At 44.8% G+C, this 26,177-nt stretch overlaps 1 protein-coding gene across 34 annotated transcripts in view; it reads left to right on the top strand.

The window, feature by feature from the left end:
• The window catches only part of LOC106570016 (microtubule-actin cross-linking factor 1), a 300,527-nt gene extending 279,060 nt beyond the window's left edge, over positions 1-21,467 (top strand). For 21 of the 34 annotated variants that reach the window (XM_045693741.1, XM_045693740.1, XM_045693738.1 and 18 more), the window contains 25 exons: positions 275-472; positions 1,451-1,579; positions 1,916-2,104; positions 2,324-2,479; positions 3,341-3,547; positions 3,700-3,819; positions 3,966-4,135; positions 4,477-4,636; positions 4,893-5,087; positions 5,359-5,631; positions 5,764-5,952; positions 6,055-6,166; positions 6,402-6,565; positions 6,745-6,907; positions 7,065-7,219; positions 7,385-7,459; positions 7,578-7,598; positions 8,899-8,916; positions 9,779-9,896; positions 10,519-10,581; positions 11,101-11,133; positions 12,479-12,690; positions 18,271-18,381; positions 19,292-19,403; positions 19,612-21,467. In XM_045693741.1, the coding sequence (XP_045549697.1) occupies positions 275-472; positions 1,451-1,579; positions 1,916-2,104; positions 2,324-2,479; positions 3,341-3,547; positions 3,700-3,819; positions 3,966-4,135; positions 4,477-4,636; positions 4,893-5,087; positions 5,359-5,631; positions 5,764-5,952; positions 6,055-6,166; positions 6,402-6,565; positions 6,745-6,907; positions 7,065-7,219; positions 7,385-7,459; positions 7,578-7,598; positions 8,899-8,916; positions 9,779-9,896; positions 10,519-10,581; positions 11,101-11,133; positions 12,479-12,690; positions 18,271-18,381; positions 19,292-19,403; positions 19,612-19,868 (3,600 nt within the window). In that variant the 3' untranslated portion in view covers positions 19,869-21,467. The remainder of the gene's footprint in view (positions 1-274; positions 473-1,450; positions 1,580-1,915; positions 2,105-2,323; positions 2,480-3,340; positions 3,548-3,699; positions 3,820-3,965; positions 4,136-4,476; positions 4,637-4,892; positions 5,088-5,358; positions 5,632-5,763; positions 5,953-6,054; positions 6,167-6,401; positions 6,566-6,744; positions 6,908-7,064; positions 7,220-7,384; positions 7,460-7,577; positions 7,599-8,898; positions 8,917-9,778; positions 9,897-10,518; positions 10,582-11,100; positions 11,134-12,478; positions 12,691-18,270; positions 18,382-19,291; positions 19,404-19,611) is intronic. The other 13 variants (XM_014141882.2, XM_045693727.1, XM_045693736.1 and 10 more) reach the window with 11 other exon arrangements.
• Positions 21,468-26,177: the final 4,710 nt, after the last annotated feature.

The raw sequence follows: 26,177 nt of genomic DNA, 5'->3' as shown, positions 1-26,177 counted from the left end.
TTCTTCACGCCTTCATTTCTAGATGGCCAGTTTCCCAGGCCAACATTAAGCCAAACGTGGACTAAAAAGCACTCTCAGTGGAGGTTCTCCATCAGGAAATCAGTCTTATTAGCCTACCTCTCATCTCTCCTCCCTATCACCCTCACTTCTCTTATTTTCCCTTATAGATTATGCACGGAAGCCATTTTGTGCCAGAACGCTTGCTTCACATCAAATTATTGCATTGGAGAGGTGTAACCAACACACCCTCCCTCCAACTCTCTCTCTCTCTCAGGTGCTGAGGAACGACGTGCTGTCCCATCGCTCCACGGTGGAGACGGTGAACGCGGCAGGGGCTGAGCTGCTGGAGTCCAGTCCCGGGGAGGAGGCCAACCACCTCCGCGACCAGCTGGACCACCTCAACCGCGGCTGGGAGAACCTGCTACTCAAGACCCAGGACCGGCAGAAACTACTGGAGGCCGCACTGCATAAGGTAGGAAGGTGTCAGGATTCACCTAGGGCTCATGATTTGGGGCTGTACGAATGTTCGATGTATTAGAATAATTGATTATGCTTATGATATAACCCCACCCCCTTATATTAACATAAGACCCCTCCCTCCTTACATTTATAGGGTCCTAGACTACAGATTAACAATATATATATTCATTATATAGTATTAGAATTGTTCCACGTGCTCTTTCTCTCTCTCTCTTATAATGTGTGACTGAGACAGAACTCTGCAGGGGATTGTGGGAGATAAGACACTACTCAGACATTCCACAATAAATCAACTTTGGGGAGAGGACATTTATTGCCTAGCTTTTAGATAAACACAAACTGTATGTTTGTATAGCTGTGGATGCAGGGTTTTGGTCTCAGGAGTAAAAAGGTAATGACGTAGTCAGTGACATCACTAAGGCGGGACTTGGGTTTAATAAAACAACTTGAGACCTTTTGTTTGATGCAGAACTTACTGGGAAACATGCGTGCTATGTTCCTGATTGTCAACTTCTGTCTGCAATTGCATTAATAAAGGGTTTGGAATGATTAAATAAAATATATTGTCATAATGCTAATTTCACCAATGATGATACGAAAGAAACGAACCCTAACAAAGGCCAGAGGTGGACTGGGCTGACGAGAGGTTACGAGTTCTGTCTAACTGAGCTTAGCGAAATGAAGGAATGACACCATTTCTATCCATTTCTTCTTCCCCCTCCCTGTAATTATATTTCTATATTATGAGTTCCCATCTTGTACAGATAAGATTATCACATTGCACTAGCAAATAGGTTATTTCACAGTTAAGTAAAGGTTTAAAAACTGTACTAAATCCTAACTAAGCTGAAACCACGGGGCAAATTATTGAACGACGCCGTAGCACTGCCATTAACGCACAACTCATGACTTCCCCTCTTGTTCCCTTTCTCCTCTCCTCTTCCCCTCCTTCTCCTCCCTCGTTCCCCAGGCGGAGGGTTTCCATGGTGAGCTGGAGGAGTTCCTGCAGTGGCTGAGGAGGACAGAGAGCCAGCTGTCTGCAGCCAAACCCACAGGTGGCCTGCCTGAGACGGCCCGGGAGCAGCTGCAGCAGCACCTGGTAATACTGGGGATACATTGCCCACACATACACTAGATATGATGTGATGAAGACAACACACGGTAAAGGGGATACATGTTATGATGCTGCACCCTGTCCATACATACACTACAGTAGATATGATTCACTGTACACTCTACTATCTAATCTGTATACATGTTGTTTTTACCCATGTGTAACGGGTGTGTTAGACATGCACAATACATAACTAGCAAACACCTGTTGTTATTGGGTATCGAATTCCTCATTCCAAACCGTGGCCATATTTACCAATCGTTATCAAGGTTATTCATTGTTCATTCATTCAACCCTTTGAAAACGTCTGTCTCTCTATAGGAGCTCCAGACCCAGTTGGCCCGGCGCGCTGAGCAGTACAACCGGCTGCTGGATGCGGGAGAGTCCATGTTGCTGTCCCGCGGGGGGGAGGAGGGCGGCCCCGGGGCTGGCACGACCCAGACCCAACAGAACCTGGCCCTGCTGCAGAACAAGTGGGCCAGCCTCAACACCAAAATGGATGACCGCAGGGTAAGAGAAGAAGCTTCTGTTCTGAGACAGGAATGAAGGTCTATAAGTATGAGCATGTGTATATGTATGCAATTAGGTACCTAATAAAATGTATACATTTATAGATTTTCACAGATAAAAAAACACTGTTTTACATAGAAGGTGTATCGTTGCAGGAGCGATTTTCAATATCACCATCAGCCATTTCACTGACCATTCCCCCTCCAACCCCCACCCTAGGCGAAGCTGGACGAAGCGGTGTCGCTGGCCACAGGGTTCCAGTCCTCCCTCCAGGACACCATCAACTGGCTGACCCAGGCTGAGCAGACCCTCAACATGGCTCAGGCCCCCTCCCTCATCCTGGACACCGTCCTCTTCCAGATAGACGAACACAAGGTGGGCAATTTAGGCACCATAGAAGTATATAGATCCTATGCTATGCGTGATTGACATTCATTTCTATACAAGGATAGAATACATGGCTCCCGAGTGGCGCAGCGTTCTAAGGCACTGCATCTCAGTGCTTGAGGCGTCACTACAGACCCGGGTTTGATCCCAGGCGGTGTCACAACCGGCCGTGCCCGGGAGTCCCATAGGGTGGGGCACAATTGGCCCAGCGTTGTCCGGGTTAGGGGAGGGTTTGGCAGGGGGGGCTTTACTTGGCTCATCGCGCTCTAGCGACTCCTTGTGGCGGGCCGGGCTCCTGCAGGCTGACTTCGGTCATCAGTTGAACAGTGTTTCCTCCAACACATTGGTGCAGCTTGCTGCCTGCTTAAGCATGCTGGTGTTAAGAAGCGCGGTTTTGCGGGTCATGTTTCGGAGGACGCGTTACTCGACCTTCGCCTCTCCCGAGCCCCTTGGGGAGTTGCAGCGAAGAGGCACGATCGTAATTGCATATCACAAAATTGGGGAGAAAAAGGGGGTAACATTAAAACTGAAAAAAAGGATAGAATATACTTGACTGTAATTCACATAAATATATTAAAATGTAGTATTGCAGTTTATCTGGCAACAATATATAAGTGAATGATAAGTTGACCCATTATATTCATAAGACATTTTGCAGACTTAATACATTTTCCTTCCACCCTTCCCTTCCTCCACTCCCGTTTTGCTAGCTGGTATGTGCTGATGAGCATGTGCATATACAGCTGAAATCGGCACCCAGACCCAAATTAGCGAATCAATTTAATGTTAAGGCTGTTACGAGGGACTAATACGACTAACACGCTCTCTGTCGATCTCTGTCCCCCTCAGGTGTTTGTAAATGAGGTGAACACCCACAGGGAGCAGGTTTTGGCCCTGGAGAAGGCCGGCTCTCAGCTGCGTTTCGCCAGTATAAAGCAGGACGTGGTTCTGATCAAGAACCTTCTGCTGAGTGTTCAGGCCCGCTGGGACAAGCTGGTGCAGAGGTCCCTGGACCGCGGTAGACACCTCGACGAAGCCCGCAAGAGGGCCAAGCAGGTATGAGAGAGGGTTTGAAATGCTTTCTCCACATGTACGGAACTCACTTTACCCTTCACCAATTGGACACTACGCGGCAGGCATTTTGTTTCAGAAAACACCCTACAAATCAATTAGAGATGGTCAAGCAGTTTCTCTCTCCCTCCCTCCAGTTCCATGAGGCTTGGAGGAAACTGTCAGACTGGCTGGAGGAGGCTGAGAGCCGGCTAGACTCGGAGCTGGAGATTTCCAACGAGCCAGACAAGATCAAAGTACAACTGACCAAACACAAGGTACAGTAGGAGTCTTACTGTGTGGGTCTTGCATGGAAATAATAGGATTCTGAGCAAATCTCACACACAACGAACACAATATATGATTAAGCTGCATAATGTAGAACCTCTGCTCTTTTGTGCCATTCTTCCTCCCCCCCCCGAAGGAGTTTCAGAAGGCTCTGGGCTCTAAGCAGCCGGTGTATGACACCACAGTGAGGTCTGGTAAGGCCATGAGGGACAAGGCCACGTTGCCCGAAGACACCCAGAAACTAGACCACCTACTGGGGGAAGTCAGGGACAAGTGGGACACCGTCTGTGGGAAGAGTGTTGAGAGGTGAGGGGAAAACTCCATGCCAATTGCTTTATTACAATGAATACTATGGTAGGGTTTTCCAACTCCAGTCCCGGAGAGCTACTGATTGTGCAGGTTTCTGTTCCAGCACTAAGTAACGCACCTGATTCGGCTAATTCTGGTCCTGATTGAACCCCACTATTATTGATTGATTATTTTAAACAAGCGTGTTAAAGCAGGGCTGGAACAAAAGCCTGCAAACTCAGTAGCTCTCTAGGACGCTGCCACGTAGAATACTGGACCATAAAAGCAAAGTTAAAATAACGATGGCTCCAATTTCAATGTAATGTGACAACTGACTTTTACCTCCGTCTCTCATCAAGGCAACACAAGCTAGAGGAGGCCCTGCTGTTCTCAGGTCAGTTTGCGGAGGCCCTGCAGGCCCTGGTGGACTGGCTGTACCGTGTAGAACCCCAGCTGGCTGAAGACCTGCCAGTCCACGGAGACCTGGACCTGGTCTCCAACCTCATGGACTCCCACAAGGTATTTCTGCATGTAACAGCTAATGTTAGACTATTGGTTACCATTGGTTAAAAAATCCATTCATTTATTTGCCCAGCGCCGCATTGCCCAAACAACATTCAATTTGAAAATGTATTTCTCAAACATAACAATTTTATTTTTCCTATTGAGGACTAATGTAGTATATATTCATTCCTAATATTTTATCGCCCTGCTCTGTGTTTAGGTTAACATTATTTCTATGTTGTTTGACCACTGTTTGGTTTTGTCTCCTCAGGCCTTCCAGAAGGAGTTGGGGAAGAGGACCACTAGTGTCCACGCCCTGAAGCGCTCAGCCAGAGAACTGATGGAGACGGGCCGCGACGACACCGCCTGGGTCAAAGTTCAGCTGCAAGAGCTCAGCAACCGCTGGGACACGGTCTGTGCCCTGTCCGTCACCAAGCAGACCCGACTCCAGCACGCCCTCAAACAGGTCAGTTAGGAAGAAGAAGCCAAGTGGCTGGGCCATTTTTATTGTTTTTATGTGTTAACACAATACTTAGAAGTACAAATGATCGTTTTATGACAATTACATAGAAAGTTACAAATAATTTCCGTCCATCTTTTATTTTATTAATGGTATCTGTGCAAGCACAGTGCAGTGTGTATAGTACCTTAAACTGGACCGCAGCATCTCAATAAAACTGAAAACCTTTTTCTCGTTCCTTCTAATGATCCCTTCCGCTGTCATCCTTCTCTCTCAGGCGGAGGAGTTCCGCATGGCCGTGCAGCTGCTGCTGGAGTGGCTGTCCGAGGCAGAGCAGACGCTGCGCTTCCGCGGCGTGCTGCCTGAGGAGGCGGAGACTCTGCAGACGCTGCTCCACACCCACCGGAACTTCATGGCCACGGTGGAGGAGAAGAGGACCGACGTGAACCGGGCAGCGGGCCAGGGCGAGGCCATCCTCACCACGTGCCACGCCGACTGCATCACCACCATCAAACACTGGATTACCATCGTCCGCTCCCGCTTTGAAGAGGTAGGTGGGATGAATAGAGAGATAAGAGAGGGGGGTAAATATTTTAAATTCCTGCTGGGCCAGAGAGTCATGGAAATTGTGTAAAATATTTAAAGTATTTCACCCAGTAATTGGTGCATTTGGCTTCTACAGGTCCTCACATGGGCCAAACAGCACGAGCAGCGTCTGGAGACTGCTCTGACAGAGCTGCTCAACAACGCCACGCTATTGGAGGAGCTGTTGTCATGGCTGCAGTGGGCGGAGACCACCCTAGTCCAGCGTGACGGAGAGACCCTTCCACAGGACATCCCTCAGCTCAAAACACTCATCACAGAACACCAGGTGGGAGGAGCCTACTTTTCTCAAACCCTCATTGGCTAAGTCGCTGTTATAATTATCACTCTTTCTGATTGGCTGTGTCTCACGTCAACCTATTGTTCCCAGGTGTTTATGGAGGAGATGACCCGGAAGCAGCCTGACGTGGACAAAGTGACCAAGACTTACAAGAGGAAACCAGCAGAGCCCCCTAGCAGCCTAGCTGAGAGGAGAGGAGCTCGTGCGTTACCTTATTTTACCTCCCAGAGATGCATGGATATTATATTATACTAAATACATATGAATACACATTTACCTAGAAATGCAAAAGCGAAGATATACAGTGGGTGCCTATTCACAATCCATCCTGACAGACTTCACTGAAGGAGATGGTCAAATGTTCCATCAAGTGTCCTCAACATTTAAACCCATGTAATGCGCAGTAATCATGACACCTCTCGCTCCTCGCCCTACAGGTAAAAACCAGCAGCAGCAACAACCGCAGCAACAACAGGCGGCGATGCAAGTCGCCGGGGGCAACCCCCGCTTGACCCAGCTATGCTCAAGGTGGCAGCAGGTGTGGCTGCTTGCCCTCGACCGCCAGCGGAAGCTCAACGACGCCCTGGACAGGCTTGAAGAGGTACTGTATTGTAGCGTCCCTCGACCTACCCTATTAGAACCGTAGAGGGCTTGGAGGCCGAGTTTCAGACCTGTTTTTTCTCCTGTGTGGTGTCTTGTCAAAACAGACACAGGATTTCCTCTAAGGATATTGCTCTTCCTCATTTGTCTCACATTTCTGTCCATTGTCTTTGTCCCCAGCTGAAAGAGTTTGCCAACTTTGACTTTGACGTGTGGAGGAAGAAGTACATGCGCTGGATGAACCACAAGAAGTCGCGCGTCATGGACTTCTTCAGACGCATCGACAAGGACCAGGACGGAAAGATCACTCGCCAGGAGTTCATCGACGGCATCCTGGCCTCAAGTATGTTCTTCAGAGCTAGCTACATATCGTTAGCGCTGTTCTTTGCCCATAGCCTGCTCCAACTTAAACTGTAGTCAAGTCCTACATCTCGGTCACAAGTCCTACATCTCGGTCACAAGTCCTACATCTTTTCCTGACTGTTGGTTGTGCTGTGCAGAGTTCCCCACCAGCAGGTTGGAGATGACGGCGGTGGCAGACATCTTTGACCAGGACGGAGATGGTTACATCGACTACTACGAGTTTGTGGCGGCACTGCACCCCAACAAGGACGCCTACCGGCCCACCACCGACGCTGACAAGATAGAAGACGAGGTGAGGAACACACATACACACATATATATATATACCCAGGTATTAAAAATGACACACTTATTATGAACAACAAAGCTGGGCCGTTGACTTGTCCAACTCCTAAATTGGAGGTTAATGGAGCCAGCCTTGTGACTTTGCCTCTTTCTCCTTTCTCACGCTGTGCAGGTGACCAGACAGGTGGCACAGTGTAAATGTGCCAAGAGGTTCCAGGTGGAGCAGATAGGAGAGAACAAGTACAGAGTAAGTCCTCCTCAGCCAGTGACTGTATACATTTACCAACAGTTAATGAACACATTATTATATAGTCTGCGTACTATGACTTAGTATTAGGTATGAGATATTGTATTTTTAAATGCAGATGGGCCAGAGCAATTACAAGGTGAGTTACACCTGAGGCTACAGTGGTGTGGGCGTGTTATTATTAAAGAAATAGCTTAGACAGCTTCTACTTAGCGAAATACCGTTTTCAGATGCTACTTGACGGAGTGAATCTTGGTAATGTTAAGAATGTGTAATCTTTTGAAGTTGTTGCATTTGCAGTCATGGTGGGTCTAGGGCTCCGTCTGAAAATGGCACCTTATTCCCTATATTGTGCACTACTTTTGACCATGGTGCGCTACTTTTGACCAGGGCCCTGGACAAAAGTACTGCACTATATAGGGAATAGGTTGCCATTTTGGACACACAATAGTTTTTGTTCTGATGCTGGCTGTGTGTCACTACTTCTTTGAGCACCAATAACTGCTGTGGTTGAACTAACAAATGACATCACTCCATTCCTCACGTATTTAAATGCTAGCCAATAACAGTAGCACTCATCTGTATCCATGGAAACACCGGCTTTGTAAGCTTTGTCATATACTCATATAACAAGGTTGTCACGTTATTGATAATTACTAAGAAACCGGCGGGCCAAAAAAGAGTGTCGCACGGGGCGCATCTGGCCCGCGGGGCCGTATGTTTTGCACCCCCAATGCTCTTTAACATATATCTCTCTGTACATATCTCTAGTCACAGCACTATGGGATTGATATGCTGTGTGTGCTTCCCACCAACAAACTAATATAACCATAATAAATATCACTTACACACCATCACAGCTCCAGGATTATCAACTACTACCATTGCTGTTTTGCGTGAACTACATCATCATTGGCCATGGGTTAATGATATCCGGTGTCTGGCCAGAGACACCGAGCTACAAACTAACTGCACTGAGCTTGAGTCACGTTGTCACAGGACATCACACCTCTCTGTCTGTCTTGACTGTTCTTGCGTAAGTCTGTCTGTCTGGCTTCACTCTTCATCGACTTATCCATCTTGGTTTGTCTTCGAGTGGCAGTTTAGTGGCACTTTAACCACACTATAACAGATAGGAAATAAGATAATCATCATTCAAATTCCACTGCATCCTTTTGCTTTTCGAGGCAGATTGTATGGTTGGTTTTAATGGCTAGGAGACAAGTAACTACAAAATGAATTGTAGAAAGTCTTAGTGAAGGATATACAGTATGTGTACATAGAACATAGGGTAAGCTACAGTTTGTTTCTCTATCCAAATGAGCTCTTATCCAATGACAGGTTGAGTTTGAAATATTTGTCTCTACATGTTATTTCACTCTTTCTCTTCTTCTTTCTCTTTGTTTATTCCTCCTCCACGTCTGCTGGATTTATTGTAGTTCTTCCTTGGAAACCAGGTAAAGTTCACTCGCGTGTTCGGTCCTTTGAAATCTGCTTCCTGGATCTCCACCAATGCAGTGGCCTCAATTGGACGCCACAAAAAAATGCTGCCATGGTGACAATGCATTTCATGTTTGACCGATCAAATGTAGCGCTACACTGTTGGTGCGAATCATGGAAGTGGGTTTCATAGGGCATTGAGGTGTTTCTCTTGGTGTGATTTTGCAGATTTGGAAGACTAGTTTTGAGAATGACATTGATTTGGCAAACTGGAATGTGTTATAATGATAAGGGTTATAATACCCGATCCTATTGGCTTTGGACTGGGGGATTTGGTGAAATCATGCTGTTCTGAGAGTAATTATAAATCAATCTTGGTCCCGTATCTGTTTTGTGCTGTCTTGCCAACTCTATGCTCATTGTCACAATGACCATAAATTACCGAAGAGTTGACTAGATGGCACAAACAGAGCCAGGCTAATCAAAGATAGTTCTGACTTGGTATTGCTTCATAGAGTTCTGCTTGCTGGGTGATGGAGCAGTTTACCCTAGTAACTCTCTGAAGTGTAAATGTCATTCTGCATGAAACAAAGTTGAGTATTAGGTAGAATTAAATATCTCAGATTACTATTTGAACAATGTTTTGTTGGTTTTTGATTGTTGGGTAAGCTGGGCTTTTGCCAAATAGGTGATTTTAGTGGTATCATCAGTGCATGGGTGTTGGAGTATAATTTGCATGGAGTGGCGTATACTTTTGCTCAGATTAGTATGGGCTGCTGTGTATAATGGCTTTGGATTCTTAATCGTTATACTTTGTTACTGAATTCCTCTCTTTCTCCCACTTTTCATTTTCTCTCCTCCTCTCCGTTGCTGTGTCAGTTTGGTGACTCGCAGCAGTTGCGGTTGGTGCGTATCCTGCGCAGTACGGTCATGGTGCGGGTCGGAGGGGGCTGGATGGCCCTGGACGAGTTCCTGGTCAAGAACGATCCCTGCAGAGGTGACTTTATTTATGCACAGACACACGCACATACAAACAAATACTGAGTACATACAAAAATGGAATGTATGTACACACACATACAGAGTACAAAATGCAAGCCACTGGATACACTGCGAGAGGGACAAAAGGTAAATAAATATATGGTACGCTGGTCAACTGTTTAAACTAGACATAGTCGGACATATACAGTACATATAACCTTTCAGGTTTACAGTTTTCAGAGTTCTGTCTTTTCCAAAGCTGTCTACGGTCTGTCTGGTGTGCCCCTCAGAGCAAACTCTCTGTCTATCATCATCCCTTCTTTCCTCTTCATCCCCCTCTGTGATAGTTCTTTGAGAAGACGGGCTTGAATCGTCTCTCTCGCTCTCCTTCTGTTATGCTTCCTCTTTTTTTTCTCTGTTGGTATCCCTTCTTTTTCCATCTCTTCATTCATCTCTCCCTTTCTCATTCTTTTCCTCCACCTTAGTTTTTTGTACATGCATTCCTTTCTCTTTCTCCTGTCACACAGTCCTTCTTTCAAAGTAGTGTTGCACGGTGCATGATCTTCAGTTCTCTCCCTCCCTTACCTTTCCTTTTGCCCTCTCCCTTCTTCCCTCTCTCCTCTTCTCTCTCCTTCCAGTGCAACATCCTGGACTTAAGATCCTTCGCTCCGACTCCAGTAGCACCATTTCATCTCGTATAGGTTGGGATTCTCTCTCGCTCTCTTTCCCCCTTTTCTCCCTCCGCCTCTTCTCCGTTCTCTCACTCCCTCTTGGTTTTATTTTTTTTGGTTTGGGCTTTTTGCTGTGCTTTGCTGACTGTGACACTGAACTAACGTTCCTACCCTTTCTGGCTACATGCTAATGCTAGCACAAGGGGATCCCTATCACAGGTTAATAGGTCCAAGTCATTGACCTGTGTCTTTTGTTTTGTTTTTAAAGTTGTTTCAGCCACTTGTCACTTTGGTCACTTTGGTCCCTGATGTGTCCACCTGCTCACCTCCTCAACCTCTCAACCTTGGGGACTTCACCTGTATTTTTTACTCTCTTTGCCACTGTCTTCAGTGTTCATCTCTGTGTTGAAGTGAGAGAGGGAAGCGTGTGTGTGTGCGTGCGCGTGTGTGTGTGTGCGCGTGTGTGTGTGTGCGCGTGTGTGTGTGTCTATGTATTTCCATCTCACCGTGAGCACTCCACTATTTCACATTGTCTCTTGTGTCTCTCAGTGACGGTCACTCCTGGCTATTTCTGCTGCAGAGGTACCTACACTCCCTCTCTCTTCCATTGCTCCACTGTCCATCCCTCCATTTCTCTCACTCTGTCCGTCCAACCATCCATCTAGCCATCCAGCTCAATCTCTCACTCTAGTCTTTGTGTTTGTGTCTGTTTGGGCATATGTATGTGTACACATGTCTAAGTCTTGTCTGTGTGCCAGTCCGCATCATGCTTCCCACTCAAAAACAGGTTTTGGCCAGCCCTGGTCTTGGTGGTGATGGTTGCCATGTGGATCCAAAATGGCCGCATAGTTTGACGGGCCAGTCCCATAAAAAAAAAACAGAGACCGTCTAAGACCTGGGTGTAGCCAGCCTGGGTTTCTAATAGCGCTTGAAGTGGCTCTTTAAATGTGATGGTGGGCGGGGACTGAATTAGAGGGTGCACCTGGCTCGCTGGGGGACCGTAATTACAGGGCGCGCACCCATTTATTATTGACTGGTCTTGCTGCTGTTGCTAGTGGATGACTGAGGGGGCGTGTCCCGTCTTGGGAATGGCTACTGACCGCGGCTCCAGTGCCCTGCTGCTAATGCTAACTGCAGCTCTCTCATCCCTCTCTCTCTCTCTCTCTCTCACTGTGGCTGGCTTTTCTGGGCTTGAGTGTTGTGTGCTGGGGCTGCTGCACCATCTTGTCTAAGAATGCTTCTATGAGTGTCTATGGGAGGGGAGTCCCCATTGGTACTGTATTGGGGCTCCCCCAAGAGCATAACCAGGCATGCCGCACATATTTGGCACCGAACGCACGGGTTATGAATTAGGGGGAAAGGATGAAGGCATCAACAGAGCGACGCCCTCAGTGAGAGAAGAGAGGCTGTGCTTTGGCTTACAGACGTACCTCTGTGTTCTAGCTATATAACCATATAAACCAGTATGAAAATGTCTGCACTCACTCCAATAAGTCGCTCTGCTAAATGACTCAAATGTAAATATTGTTCTAATAGTTTGGCTGTAGCAATACAAGGGTACTGTTAAAGTCCATTCTTGCTGAGCATCTTCCTATCAGTTTGGATAGAATGACCTCTGACCTCTATGTGAGGATGCTTTGCCGCCTTCCTCTGCGCCGCCACAAACACTACACACTCACTCCCTCCTCCACTTAAAAGTAGCCCATCCGGAAGTGCACTTCACTGCCTCTGATTTCCAACCCTCCCCTCGCCCCACTCAACCTAGCACTGACTTGACCACACAGACTCTGAGAGCAGTAACTCGCCGGGGAAGCACTGTTCCTAGATACGTACTGCAGCCATAGTTGAGGAGACTTGACCATTTTTTTGTTGTCTTTCTCTCCTCTCTCTCTCTTTTTCTTTCTCTCCCCTTCTTCCCTCACTCCAGCCCGAGGCCGTACCAACCTGGAGCTGCGTGAGAAGTTCATCCTTCCGGAGGGTGCTTCCCACGGCCTGGCGGCGTTCCGCTCCCGGGGCCGGCGCTCCAAACCCGGCTCCCGCACGGCCTCACCCACCCGCTCCTCCTCCTCGGCCTCGCACAGCGCACATAGCTGCGCATCCTTGCCCTCTGCTCCCGCCACCCCCACCGCCTCCTCTAGGGTAAGTGCCCTCGACCCCATTCTCCCCCATAGAAATACAATTACTAGAACGGGAAAAGCTCCTCAGGCCATGACAACTTGACAGAACTGGTGTACTCATCATGGGTAGACCCAATATGGTATTGTTTTCTATTGGAGCTAAAGTGCATCTGGAAAGTATTCAGACCTCTTGACTTTTTCCACATTTTGTTACATCACAGCCTTATTCTAAAATTGATTAAATAGTTTTTTTCCCCCTCATCAATCTACACACAATACCCCATAATGACAAAGCAAAAACAGGTTTTTATACATTTTTGCTAATGTATAAAAAATGTAAAGCTGTAATATCACATTTACAATATCACAAGTATTCAGACCCTTTACTCAGTACTTTGTTGAAGTACCTTTGGCAGCCATTACAGCCTTGAGTCTTCTTGGGTATGTCACTACATACTTGGCACACCTGTATTTGGGGAGTTTCTCCCATTCTTCTCTGCAGATCCTCTCAAGCTCTGTCAGGTTGGATGGGGAGCGTCGCTGCACAGCTATTTTCAGGTCTCTCCAGAGATGTTCGATCAGGTTCAAGTCCGGACTGGCTGGGCTACAAAAGGACATTCAAAGACTTGTCCCGAAGCCACTCCTGTGTTGTCTTGGCTGTGTGCTTAGGGTCGTTGTCCTGTTGAAAGGTGAAACTTTGCCCCAGTCTGAGGTCCTGAGCACTCTGGAGCAAGTTTTTATCAAGGATCTTTCTGTACTTTGCTTCGTTCATCTTTCCCTTGATCCTGACTAGTCTCCCAGTCCCTGCTGCTGAAAAACAACCCCACAGCATGACGCTGCCACCACCATGCTTCACACCAAGTGGTCTGTCATGTGCCTTTTACTGAGGAGTGCCTTCCATCTGGCCAGTCTACCATAAAGGCCTGATTGGTGGAGTACTGCAGAGATGGTTGTCCTTCTGGAAGGTTCTCCCATCTCCACAGTGGAACTCTGGAGCTCTGTCAGAGTGACCATCTGGTTCTTGGTCACCTCCCTGACCAAGGCCCTTCTCCCTCGATTGGTCAGTTTGGCGAGGCGGCCATCTCTAGGAAGAATCTTGGTGGTTTCAAACTTCTTCCATTTAAGAATGATGGAGGCCACTGTGTTCTTGGGGACCTTCAATGCTGCAGACATTTTTTAGTACCCTTCCCCAGATCTTTGCCTCGACACAATCCTGTCTCGGAGCTCTGCCCACAATTCTTTCAACCTCGTGGCTTGGTTTTTGCTCTGACATGCACTGTCAACTGTGGGACCTTACATAGACAGGTGTGTGCCTTTTCAAATCATATCCAATCAATTGACTTGACCAGAGGTGGACTCCAATCAAGTTGTAGAAACATCTCAAAGATGATCAATGGAAACAGGATGTACCTGAGCTCAATTACGAGTCTCAAAGCAAAGGGTCTGAATACTTATGTAAATAAGGTATTTCTATTTTCACTTTGTCAGTATCGGGTATTGTGTGTAGATTGATAAGGAAAATGTTTTATTTAATCAATTTTAGAAGAAAGCTGTAACCGAGCAAAATGTGGGGAAGGGGTCTGAATACTTTCCCAATGCACTGTAGGTGACTGAACTATATCGCCCCTAAATTTCCCTGCTTCTCGTCACGTCATATGACTGTTACCATGTTAGTTATAGTAGAACTCTTGTCACAAAGATCGGTCGTGTCTTGAATATAGGCTGAGCAATTACACAAGCTACTTTGATCGCCCTGGGAAAGGAAAGTGAACATGGTGTCTAAGTGTTCCCAATGGAAACCGAGACTAGAATGGAACCTGCAAGCGTACACTACACACATGCATAACAACACTACAATACATGTTCACAAACTACAGTCAGTCATAGTAACATACAGTATCAGTCACATGTCAGAGTCTTTGTTGTCGCCAGGTCTTGTTGGGTTCATCTCGGTGGCCCATCTCTCACCCACTTTCTCACAATGGTTGTTGTCACCATGATTCTTCATTGTATTAATGTGTCATCCCTGTGTGTCTATTACAGTCATAGGGGGATGAATTTTGATCATCTAAGTTCAGATGAAACACACCTCTCTGGCCTTTCTCTTATATACCACTGAATCCTAAGTGTGATACCTCTAGTCATATGTTCAATCAGTCAGGTTACTATAGTCTAGGTCAAAATGGAACACACACACACACACACACACACGTGGGAAGAAAAAGTATGTGAGCCCTTGAGAACTACCTGGATTTCTGCATCAATTGGTCAAACAATTTGATCTGATCTTCATCTAAGTCACAACAATAGACAAACACAGTCTGCTTAAACTAATAACACAAACAATGATACGTTTTCATGTCTTTATTGAACACACCATGTAAACATTCACACTGCAGAGTGGGAAAAGTATGTGAACCCTTGGATTTAATAACTGGTTGACCCTCCTTTGGCAACAATAACCTCAACCAAATGTTTTCTGTAGTTGCGGGTCAGGAGGAATTTTGTGCCATTCCTCTTTACAAAACTGTTTCAGTTCAGCAATATTGTTGGGATGTCTGGTGTGAACCGTTCTCTTGAGGTCATGCCACAGCATCTCAATGGGGTTGAGGTCAGGACTGACTTGGCCACTCCAGAAGGCGTATTTTCTTCTGTTCAAGCCATTCTGTTGTTGATTTACTTCTGTGTTTTAGGTCGTTGTCCTGTTGCATCACCCAACTTCTGTTGAGCTTAAATTGGCAGACAGCCTTACATTCTCCTGCAAAATGTCTTGATGATAAACTTGGGAATTCATTTTTCCGTCTGATAAGGCAGCAAAGCAGCCCCAAACCATGATGCTCCCTCCACCATAGTTTACATTTGGGATGAGGTTTTGATGTTGGTGTGCTGTGCCTTTTTTTCTCCACACATAGTGTTGTGTGTTCCTTCCAAACAACTCAACTGTAGTTTCATCTGTCCACAGAATATTTTGCCAGTAGTGCTGTGGAACATCCAGGTGCTCTTTTGCGAACTTCAGACGTGCAGCAATGTTTTTTTGGACAGCAGTGGCTTCTACCGTGGTGTCCTCCCATGAACACCATTCTTGTTTAGTGTTTTACGTATCGTAGACTCGTCAACAGAGATGTTAGCATCTTCCAGCTATTTCTGTAAGTCTTTAGCTGACACTCTAGGATTCTTCATAATCGCATTGAGCATTCTGCGCTGTGCTCTTGCAATCATCTTTGCAGGATAGCCACTCCTAGGGAGAGTAGCAACAGGGCTGAAATTTCTCCAATTTCTTTTGGAGAAGTCATTAGCCTTGGGGTTCACATACTTTTCCCAACTTACACTGTGAATGTTTAAATTATGTATTCAATATAGCCAAGAAAAATACAATTATTTGTGTGTTATTAGTTTAAGCACACTGCGTCTATTGTTGTGACTTACAATTTAGATCAGATCTACATTGTATGTCAAATTTATACGGAAATCCACTTTTTCTTCCCACTGTACATGCATACATACTGTACCAGTCAAAAGTTTGGACGCACCTACTCATTCAAGGGTTTTTCTTTATTTTTACTATTTTCTACATTGTAGAATAATAGTGAAGACATCAAAACTATGAAATAACACATAGGGACTCATGTAATAACCAAAAAAGTGTTAAACAAATCAAAATATATTTTAGATTCTTTAGAGTAGCCACCCTTTGCCTTGATGACAGCTTTACACACTCTTGGCATTCTCTCAACCAGCTTCACCTGGAATGCTTTTCCAACAGTCTTGAAGGAGTTCCCACATATGCTGAGCACTTGTTGGCTGCTTTTCCTTCACTCTGCGGTCCAACTCATCCCAAACCATCTCAATTGGGTTGAGATTGGGTGATTGTGAAGGCCAGGTCATCTGATGCAGCACTCCGTTACTCTTCTTCTTGGTCAGATAGCCTTTTACACAGCCTGGAGGTGTGTTTTTGGTCGTTGTGCTGTTGAAAAAAAAATGATTAGTCCCACTAAGTGCAAACCAGATGGGATGGCTTCAGAATGCTGTGGTAGCCATGCTGGTTAAGTGTACCTTGAATTCTAAATAAATCACTGACAGTGTCACCAGCAAAGCACCATCACACCACCTCCTCCATGCTTCATGGTGGGAACGACACATGCGGAGATCATCTGTTTACCTACTCTGCGCCTCACAAAGACACAGCGGTTGGAACCAAAAATCTCAAATTTGGACACATCAGACCAAAGGACAGATTTCCACCCATCTAATGTCCATTGCTCGTGTTTCTTGGCCCAAGCAAGTCTTATTGGTGTCCTTTAGTAGTGGTTTCTTTGCAGCAATTCAACCATTAAGGCCTGATTCACGCAGTCTCCTTTGAACAGTTGATGTTGAGATGTTTGTGTTACTTGAACTCTGTAATGCATTTATTTGAGCTGCAATTTCTGAGGCTGGTAACTAATGAACTTGTCCTCTGCAGCAGAGGTAACTCTGGGTCTTCCTTTCCCGTGGCGGTCCTCATGAGAGCCAGTTACATCATAGCTCTTGATGGTTTTTGAAACTGCACTTGAAGAAACGTTCAAAGTTCTTGACTTTTTCCGTATTGACTGACCTTCATGTCTAAACATAATGATGGACTGTCGTTTCTCTTTACTTATTTGAGCTGCTCTTGGCATAATATGGACTTGGTCTTTTACCAAATAGGGCTATCTTCTGTATACCACCCCTACCTTGTCACAACACAACTGATTGGCTCAAACGCATGAAGAAGGAAAGAAATTCCACAAATTAACTTTTAACAAGGCATACCTGTTAATTGAAATGCATTCCAGGTGACTACCTCATGAAGCTGGTTGAGAGAATGCCAAGATTGTGCAAAGCTGTCAAGGCAAAGGGTGTCTACTTTGAAGAATCTCAAATGTAAAAAATATTTTGATTTGTTTAACACTTCTTTGGTTACTTCATGATTCCCTATGTGTTATTTCATAGTTTTGACGTCTTACCTATTATTCTACAATGTAGAAAATAGTAAAAATAAAGAAAAACCCTTGAGTGAGTAGGTGTGTCCAAACTTTAAACTGGTAATGTATATAAGCATATATATTGAACTCTAATTAGTGTAGCAGTCCAGCCAAGGTGCAGCCAGTCTTGGAGGACAAAGCATGAAGCTATATAACCAGAATACCCATAATCATCTGTTTTGTGGTCACTGATCATTAGTTGTGTAGTCTCTGTTAGTTGTGTGATTTTTGTATTGTGTATGTGTGTCTGTGTTGAAATGGGAATTCCCCTGTTTCTGCATGTCAACAGCAATCACCTACGTCCTTAACTGTGAGATTTTATTTGTTCTTTGTTTTTGTATTTTTCTTTTGTCTCCTAAATCCCTCCATCCACCCCCTGCTAACCTCGCTTGAAAAATGTACTCCCTCCACTGTTTTTCGTTCTGCGTTTTTAAATCCATCCGCTGTCGCACCAAAAACACACTGCACTACACTACCTGCCTCCCCTCCTTCCCCTTTCTCCCTTTCCCTATTTTCCTTTGTTCTACTTTCCTGCTTCTCCTCCTTTTTTTTATTCCCCTTGGCTGCCTTCTTCCCTCCCTTCTTCCCTTTGCTGATCCCAGTCCTCAAACTCGCGTGGCTATGCCAAGCCCTGGCTGGCACACAGTAAAACTCCAACACCAACCAAGTGCCAGTCCTGCCCAGACCACGACCACACCACCCCTGGGCATGAGGTAACACACTGACTCCTCCCGCCACCCCTTCCAAGCCCCAGCGAACTAATAACGCACTAACGCACACACACAATCACTCACTCACGGGTGGCCATACACTGCGTAGTGCACACTGTGCAATGGGACCACGAGGATATAAGTGACGTGACATTGAAATTCAGCTTTCAGACTGAATATATTTGCATCATATCTTGTTTTCATGTTAAAGGTAGATGCAGCAAAATGACATCATACACAACAGGGCAACATCCTTCTTACGAACATCAACAACATTCGAATTCACTGTTGACTTCCAAAATGACGACATGCCTCAAGACTCAAATTGGGACGAGCCAATAGTGTGGCAGCCTTGGCAGATTTCTACTCGGTTTGGTTGATGTGTGTAATGAGGAAGTCGTCCTGTTGTGTATGATGATGTCATGTTGTAGAGTCTACCTTTATAAAGGCCCAGTGGAGTCAAAAATGGGATTTCCTGTGTTTTATATATATTTCCACACTGTGGTTGGAAAACTGTTAAATTGTGAAAATTATGATAAAGCCCTTTTAGTGTAAGAGTTATTTGAAAAGACTGCCTGTTTTGGCCTTGCATTGGCGACAGCTCCATGCGGTAAATGAGTTGGACCAATAAGAGTTCCAAACCTCTATGCCAATAACAGCACATTTTCAGTTATCCCTCCCCATTCCCAGACAGTCCTAGCAAAATACTAGCTGAGAAAGTACTCTTTGCCAAGAAGCTATTTTTGTTTCTTTTTGACCATTTTAATTGAAAACAATCACAGTAAGGTACTTAATTGTTACCCAGAAATATTTATATATTGAGATAAAAACAGCTGCATTGGACCTTTTTAATGTTTTCAGTGCCACAGTTTGCCACTGCCTGACATTCCCTGTGTCTGACATATATATATAGGGAGCAGCGTCGGGGTCCAAGCTGAAGAGGCCCACCTTCCACTCCAGCCGAGGGTCTCTGACTGGAGAGAATGGAGGAGCTACACCCATTTCTACTAAACCTGGACGTACCGGTAAGAACAAAGTCCTGATTTTTCATACCAGTTTTGATTCCTATTTTCAGTCCTCTAGTTTTGTTCTCTTGGAACATATGATTCCCATAATTAAAATGAGACTAAATATATATATTTTTTCTCTATTCTTCTCTTTCTATCCCTCATTACCTACACTTAACCTCCTTCCTCCCTGTTTCCTCCCTCTCTCTTCTTCTTCTCCTCTCAGACCCCAAGCGTACCCCATCGGGGGCCAGTGGTCCGGTCAGCCGGGCGGGCAGTCGAGCGGGCAGCCGAGCGGGCAGCAGGGCAAGCAGCCGGCGGGGCAGCGACGCTTCGGATGCCTCTGAGCTCCTGGAGACTCGCTCGGCCTGCTCGGACACCTCGGACACCCCCCGGCTCCCAGGAGCGGCCAAGCCCTCCAAGATCCCTACCATCTCCAAGAAGGCCCCAAGCCCCAAGACACCCGCTTCTGGGAAGAAATAGTGAAGGAGATGTCAAAAAGACGTCATAACAATGTCATACAGCCAACCATAGAGTCGTCAACATAACAGCGTCATACATCTAACTATCGGGCTGGTTTGACTCCAAGGGCTTCCCCAGCCTCCCAAAACACCAGCCATGATGAAATAGGGAAGATGTCCAGACTATAGAATTATATCAAGTAGAACGCACCGTCTCCCTTTCAAAGAGACGCTCTATAGTGAACAGACTACTGGCGGCCATATTGGGTGTCACATTTGATCCAAACGTCCATCCATAGGGCTTGCATGGGATTCATGCACCAAGAGTACTGTATGAAGGGTAGGGAGAGAGAGGGATAGATAGGGGAAGATATCTCTCTTTTCCTCCCTCGTACACACACTCGAAAAAAACTCACTGGGGGTGTCGGGTTCGTGCACTTAGACGGAACAGAACTTTCCCCTTTTAAAACCCAGATCCCAGTTTGCCTTCCAGTCTCCTGTGTGCTCTGTCTCGTAACGGGATTGTGCTAGACTGTTGTAGAGAAAGCCACAGCAATTTGAACCGACAACCAACCAACATAATGCTGCCTTACTGTTACACATTTCTGTCCTTACTTTTACCTAATCTGAGTTCCAGAGAACGTTAGGAGAGCCTTGTAACTACTTTGTGTATGTACACACTGACACGCACAGAACTGAAGCACACACACACACACATTGAGGGGAGAGATTAAATGACTCAGAACTTCCTGGAGAATGGCATTCAAAAGAACTGGATTGTGGGTATTGTGGACATTTTTTTTTTTTTTTCTCACCATGAGTTCAACTGAAAATATGCAATGATTGCCGTCTTGTTTTTTTCCTGCCCTGGACTGGGAAGTGAAAAGGAATGACACTTCAGCATGTCTGTGGGTCGGGAACATCCAGACTAGCGTGAATCTACTGTTCAGTGTCTGGGCGGCGCCACTCTGACCACTTCCTGCACTGAGCTAACTGCCTAAACCTCAAGCCCAGGAGACCGTGGAAGTGGCGGGAAACACACTGCAATGTCCTCACAAACCACTGCAACATTGGAAGTGTGTTTAAAGGTGTGTATGTGAGTGTGTGTTTGATGGAATGGAGGGTTTCTCATGTCCTATAATATGAAACCTGTTTCTGAGAAGAAAAGCACTATTTCTTGGTGGGACCCCCACTAACAGCAAAAACATGACCGTGTGAAACAATGTAGTGGATTGTAAGGACACACAATTTAAGCGACTATAATTCTACGATTAGAGATTGAAGACCAGCACACGCTGACGGTGTATCGCTGTAATTCCACATTGCCCCTCCCCCTACGTTGCCGCTGGAAACCCCATAGCCGCAAACACACATTTTTGTATACGTGTGTCGTCGTCACGTGTTACAGGAATCAAAGGTCATCGACTTGCGTCACTGTATGCAAAGATTTCATTTGTGAATGTCTTTCATTCTGGTTAATTTATAATCCTGTTGTATTTGTTTTAGTTTTGCATTTGTAGTTTAAGAAAACATTTCTATTTATTTTTCAGTTCTGTATCATCACCTTGGAGAATGATTAGTATTAATATAATAAAATCATGATATTTTGTACCAAGGAAAATGTCTGCTCCTCTCTTCAACGTTGTATGATATTACTTCTTAACATAACTTTACTCAACTAGGAAGCTGACTTGATTTCCATGGCAGCCTTTTTTGCTAATGACTACAACTCCCTGAACATGACCAAAGGGGTTGCCCTTATTGTGTTGACAAAAAAACTACAAATATGGATGACAGGGAACTGAACCCCCAGTGTCCCTCCTTACAGGCGTTTGAATTGTCATGTCTTTGATGGCTGCAAATGTGCTCCCCTGTTTCTTAATGTGAGAGCTGACGGATATGAAAACCTAATGAGAGAGCTGACGTATATGAAAACTTAATGAGAGAGCTGACGGATATGAAAACTTAATGTGAGAGCTGACGTATATGAAAACTTAATGAGCGCAAATGTCATCTGGAGGTGATTTTATTTATTTATTGTCTCTTTGGGGGCGGGGATCCGGGGACGCCGAAGAGGAACCCACCTTTTGATGCGGTGTTATTCTCTGTGATGAAGAGAAAATATGTTGGTGGGAGGCGGGGTTAGAAGTCAATTGTGTAAAATAAAAAAGCTAAGATTATAAACCTTTTTTGTTTTCTTTTTGTATTAAAAATATGCTTGCAGTAAAAAAATGTAAGTTGTCATTGTGTATTGATTTTTTTCTTTCATTCGGAGGCAGAAGTGTGTTTACATACAGTGCCTTCAGAAAGTATTCACACCCCTTTCTAAATGTTGATTTAAATTTTGATTTTGTGTCACTGGCCTACACACAATACCCATAATGTCAAAGTGGAATTATGTTCTTAGAAATGTTTACTGAAATGAAAAGCTGAATTGTCTTGTCAATAAGTATTCAACCCCTTTCTTATAGCAAGCCTAAATAAGTTCAGGAGTAAAAATGTACTTAAGTCACATAAGTTGCATGGACTCACTCTGTGTGCAATAATCGTGTTCATCGTGATTTTTGAATGACTCGTCTCTGTACCCCACACATACAATTATCTTTAATGCCCCTCAGTTGAGTAGTGAATTTCAAACATAAAGACCAGGGAGGTTTTCCAATGCCAGCAAAGAAGGGCATCTATTTGTAGGGTAAAAATAAGAAAAGTATACTTTGAATATCTCTTTGAGCATGGTGAAGTTATTAATTACACTTTGGATGGTGTATCAATACACCCAGTCACTACAAAGATACAGGCGTCCTTCCTAACTCAGTTGCCGAAGAGAAAGGAAACCGCTCAGGGATTTCACCAATGGTGAATTTAAAACATAGTTAAATGGCTGTGATAGAAGAAAACTGAGGATAGATCAACAACATTGTAGTTTCTCCACAATACTAACCTAAATGACAGAGTGAAAAGAAGGAAGCCTGTACAGAATATTTCAAAACATGCATCCTGTTTAACTTTACACTGAGTGTACAAAACATTTAAGAACACTGTCCTAATATTGAGTTGCATGGCTGGATGTCCTTTGGGTGGTGGACTATTCTTGATACACGCGGGAAACTGTTGAGCGTGAAAAACCCAGGAGTGTTGCCGTTCTTGACACAAACCACTGTGCCTGGCGCCTACTACCATACCCCGTTCAAAGGCACTTAAATATTTTGTCTTGTCCATTCACCCTCTGAATGGCACACTCAATTGTCTCAAGGCTTAAAAGTCTGTATTTAACCTGTCTCCTCCCCTTCATCTACACCAGGGCTCTCCAACCCTATTCCTGGAGTGCTTCCCTCCTGTAGGTTTTCGCGCCAACCCCAGTTGTAACTTACATGAATTAGTTTATCAACCAGGTAATTATTAGAATCAGGTGTGCAAGATTAGGGTTGGAGCAAAAACCTACAGGACTGTAGCGCTAAAGGAAAGGGGTTGGAGAACCATGCTCTACACTGATTGGAGTGGATTAAACAATTTACATTAAAAAAAGGCTTGTTCATATTGGCAGTTTGAAGTGGCTCAAATCCAATTTTTGTTGCATATCCGATTGGAATCTGTTCTTTTTCCTGCAGTTTGAACAGCCAAAAAGCACATGGAATCGGATATTTCAAGCCACATTTAAAAACCACCTTCCTAGGTGGTTTGAAGTCAGAAACAAATCAGATTCCTGGCAATGCGACTTGATTGGTCATCTGATTTATTTGCCCCGACTGTTAATTGTTTACAAACAAATGAGTGAATGTGCTAGAATGCTAAACAGCTAGCTAGTTGACTGCAGTGGCTAGCTAGTTGACTGCAGTGGCTAGCTAGTTGACTGCAGTGGCCAAAAAGGATTTGTTTTGAAAGTTGGATCATCTTATCCTTTGAGGCTTTAAAGGTGTTCTTACACTATGATTTTGAACATTCAAAGCAACTGGGAAATGTCCATGACAGGACCTTAGCTTGCTACATAACTTCTGAGTGATAGGAACCACGAGCACCAACAGCAATCAGCCTACACCACTGTGCACACACCCGTCGTTACTTTGACAACAAGCATAGCCATGTCAGCAAATTACTGCTGTCTGAACACACACACACACCCGATTTGGGCACTTGTAACTTGCTGTTTGGACAGTCAGTATTCCAAAATGAATTTGAAAAACCTAACTGATTGGAGCATTAAGGTCTGCAATGTGAACAAGGCTGGTCACCTGGTCAGTCTTATATCATGGAAAGAGCAGGTGTCCTTCATGTTTTGTACACTCACTGTAAGTCCTGAATACAAAGGCGTTATGTTTGGGATAAATCCAACACATCACTGAGTACCACTCTACATATTTTAAAGCGTGGTGGTGGCTACATCATATTATGGGTATGCTTGTCATCGGCAAGGACTAGGATGTTTTTTAGGATAAAAAGAAACGGAATAGAGGAAAACCTGGTTGTCTGCTTTCCAACAGACACTGGGAGACAAATTCACCTTTCAGCAGAACAATAACCTCAAACACAAGGCCAAATGTACACTGCAGTTGCTTACCAAGACGACATTGAATGTTCCTGAGTGGCCTAGTTGCAGCTTTGACTTAAATCGGTTGGAACATCTATGGCAAGACTTGAAAATGGAGGTCTAGCAAGGATCAACAACCAACTTGACAGAGCTTAAAGAATTTTTAAAAGACTAATTGTACAATCCAGGTATGAAAAGCTCTTAGACTTACCCAGAAAGACTCACAGCTGTAATCACTCTGCAAAGGTGATTATAACATGTATTGACTCGGGGTTGAATCCTTATGTAATCAAGATACATTAGTGTTTCCACTTTCACATCAGAGTATTTTGTTTAGACCTTTGTCAAAAAAATGACAATTAAATCCATTTTAATCCCACTTTGTAACAACAAAATGTGGAAAAAGTCAAGGGTTGTGAATACTTTCTGAAGGCACTGTGTACATGCAATGTCCACATACATGTTTCCATGCGTGTGCTTGCGGCCGTGTCTCCATGCCTACGTGTGTGTCTGGAAGAGAGTATAGACCACAAGGTCTCTCTGCACACCGGAAATGGCTTGGTAATTAGGTTAGGGTACAATTATCCTCCCCAGAGATAAGGACACACCCTGTAGTAGGATCTTCAAGAGAGGGAGGGTGGTCTCTGTGGTCATGGATGGGCGTGTTTCTCTACTGCTTATTCTATATTGTGAGAGACGTAACTCAGGTCTAATCTCATTCTCTGCTTCCGCAGTAGCTAAGTGTAAGAATTGAGTTGCTTGGTTTCTGCGTGTGTGCGTGAGTGGGAGAATCGCCTTGGTTTATTTGGTGGTTCCACTGAAGGCGGATGGGATTTGGTCTTTAGTCTTCCCTGGGCAGCTGTGTGTGTTTACATGGAACTTTCCAAACCCACTCACATCCTCTCCCACCATCCCCATCTATCCTCCCGTCTGTCCTCACTACCTATCCTCACTCTGACGACAAACTGATGGACTCCCTCTTATCATTCTCTCACCCTCGCCATCCCTTCATCCCTCTCGCCGGCCCTAAAATCCCTCAACACTGGAGAAAGAAAAACAAAAATACCACAGAAAATACTCATTCATGGCACTTCTGACTCCCTGGCTTAAGAAAAAAATGTTGGTCGGTTTGGTTTGGTCAGTTAGTATTCGTGCCGTTCAAAGTGGCCGCAAGTCCCAGGGTGCTTTGAAGTCCAACATACACACGCTGGCATGGAGCTGACCCTCACTACTATATTTGAATGTGTTGTAATTTCTTCCCTCAAATGCCTTGCTAGCACACCACACACAGTATTGCAGTCAAACTGGAATGAGGTGAAGACAACTCGCAATCTGTTTAACAGGAAATGAAAACGTATAAAATACCTTAAACAACATTTCATGGGGTACATGTTTTGACAGTAGACCTTAAGCTACAGCAGTCTACCTTTTTATGTTTTTAGTATTCGGTGTAAAGATACGGTACGATTGTTCATCTATGTGTTCTTCTGGCAGGTTTTGGCAGGTCATTCACTCCTTGTGGTTCCCCAGGATTCCAAACCACAGCTAAAACACTCCGCTGTGATGTCAGAGGTTCGCCCGATGCTTGAATGTTAGTGTTGGGATAGCGTGTCCAGTAAACCAAGTTTAGAGATTTTTTTTTCTTCTTCTTAATCTCATAAAATATATTCGGTGTATGTATTTTTCATCACACTGAAGGGATTCCATGATATTTTCCCATGAAAGTAAGGGATCATGAGAAGATAAACGGGAGGGGATTTTAAAAAGCCCAAAGGGAGGAATAAGGAAGAGAGTTGGGAGAGGATG

Source organism: Salmo salar, chromosome ssa14 (assembly GCF_905237065.1).
Source record: "Salmo salar chromosome ssa14, Ssal_v3.1, whole genome shotgun sequence".
Lineage (NCBI taxonomy): Eukaryota > Metazoa > Chordata > Actinopteri > Salmoniformes > Salmonidae > Salmo > Salmo salar.
Note: the sequence above shows the minus strand (reverse complement) of the source record. Positions and strands in the feature narration are given on the sequence as shown.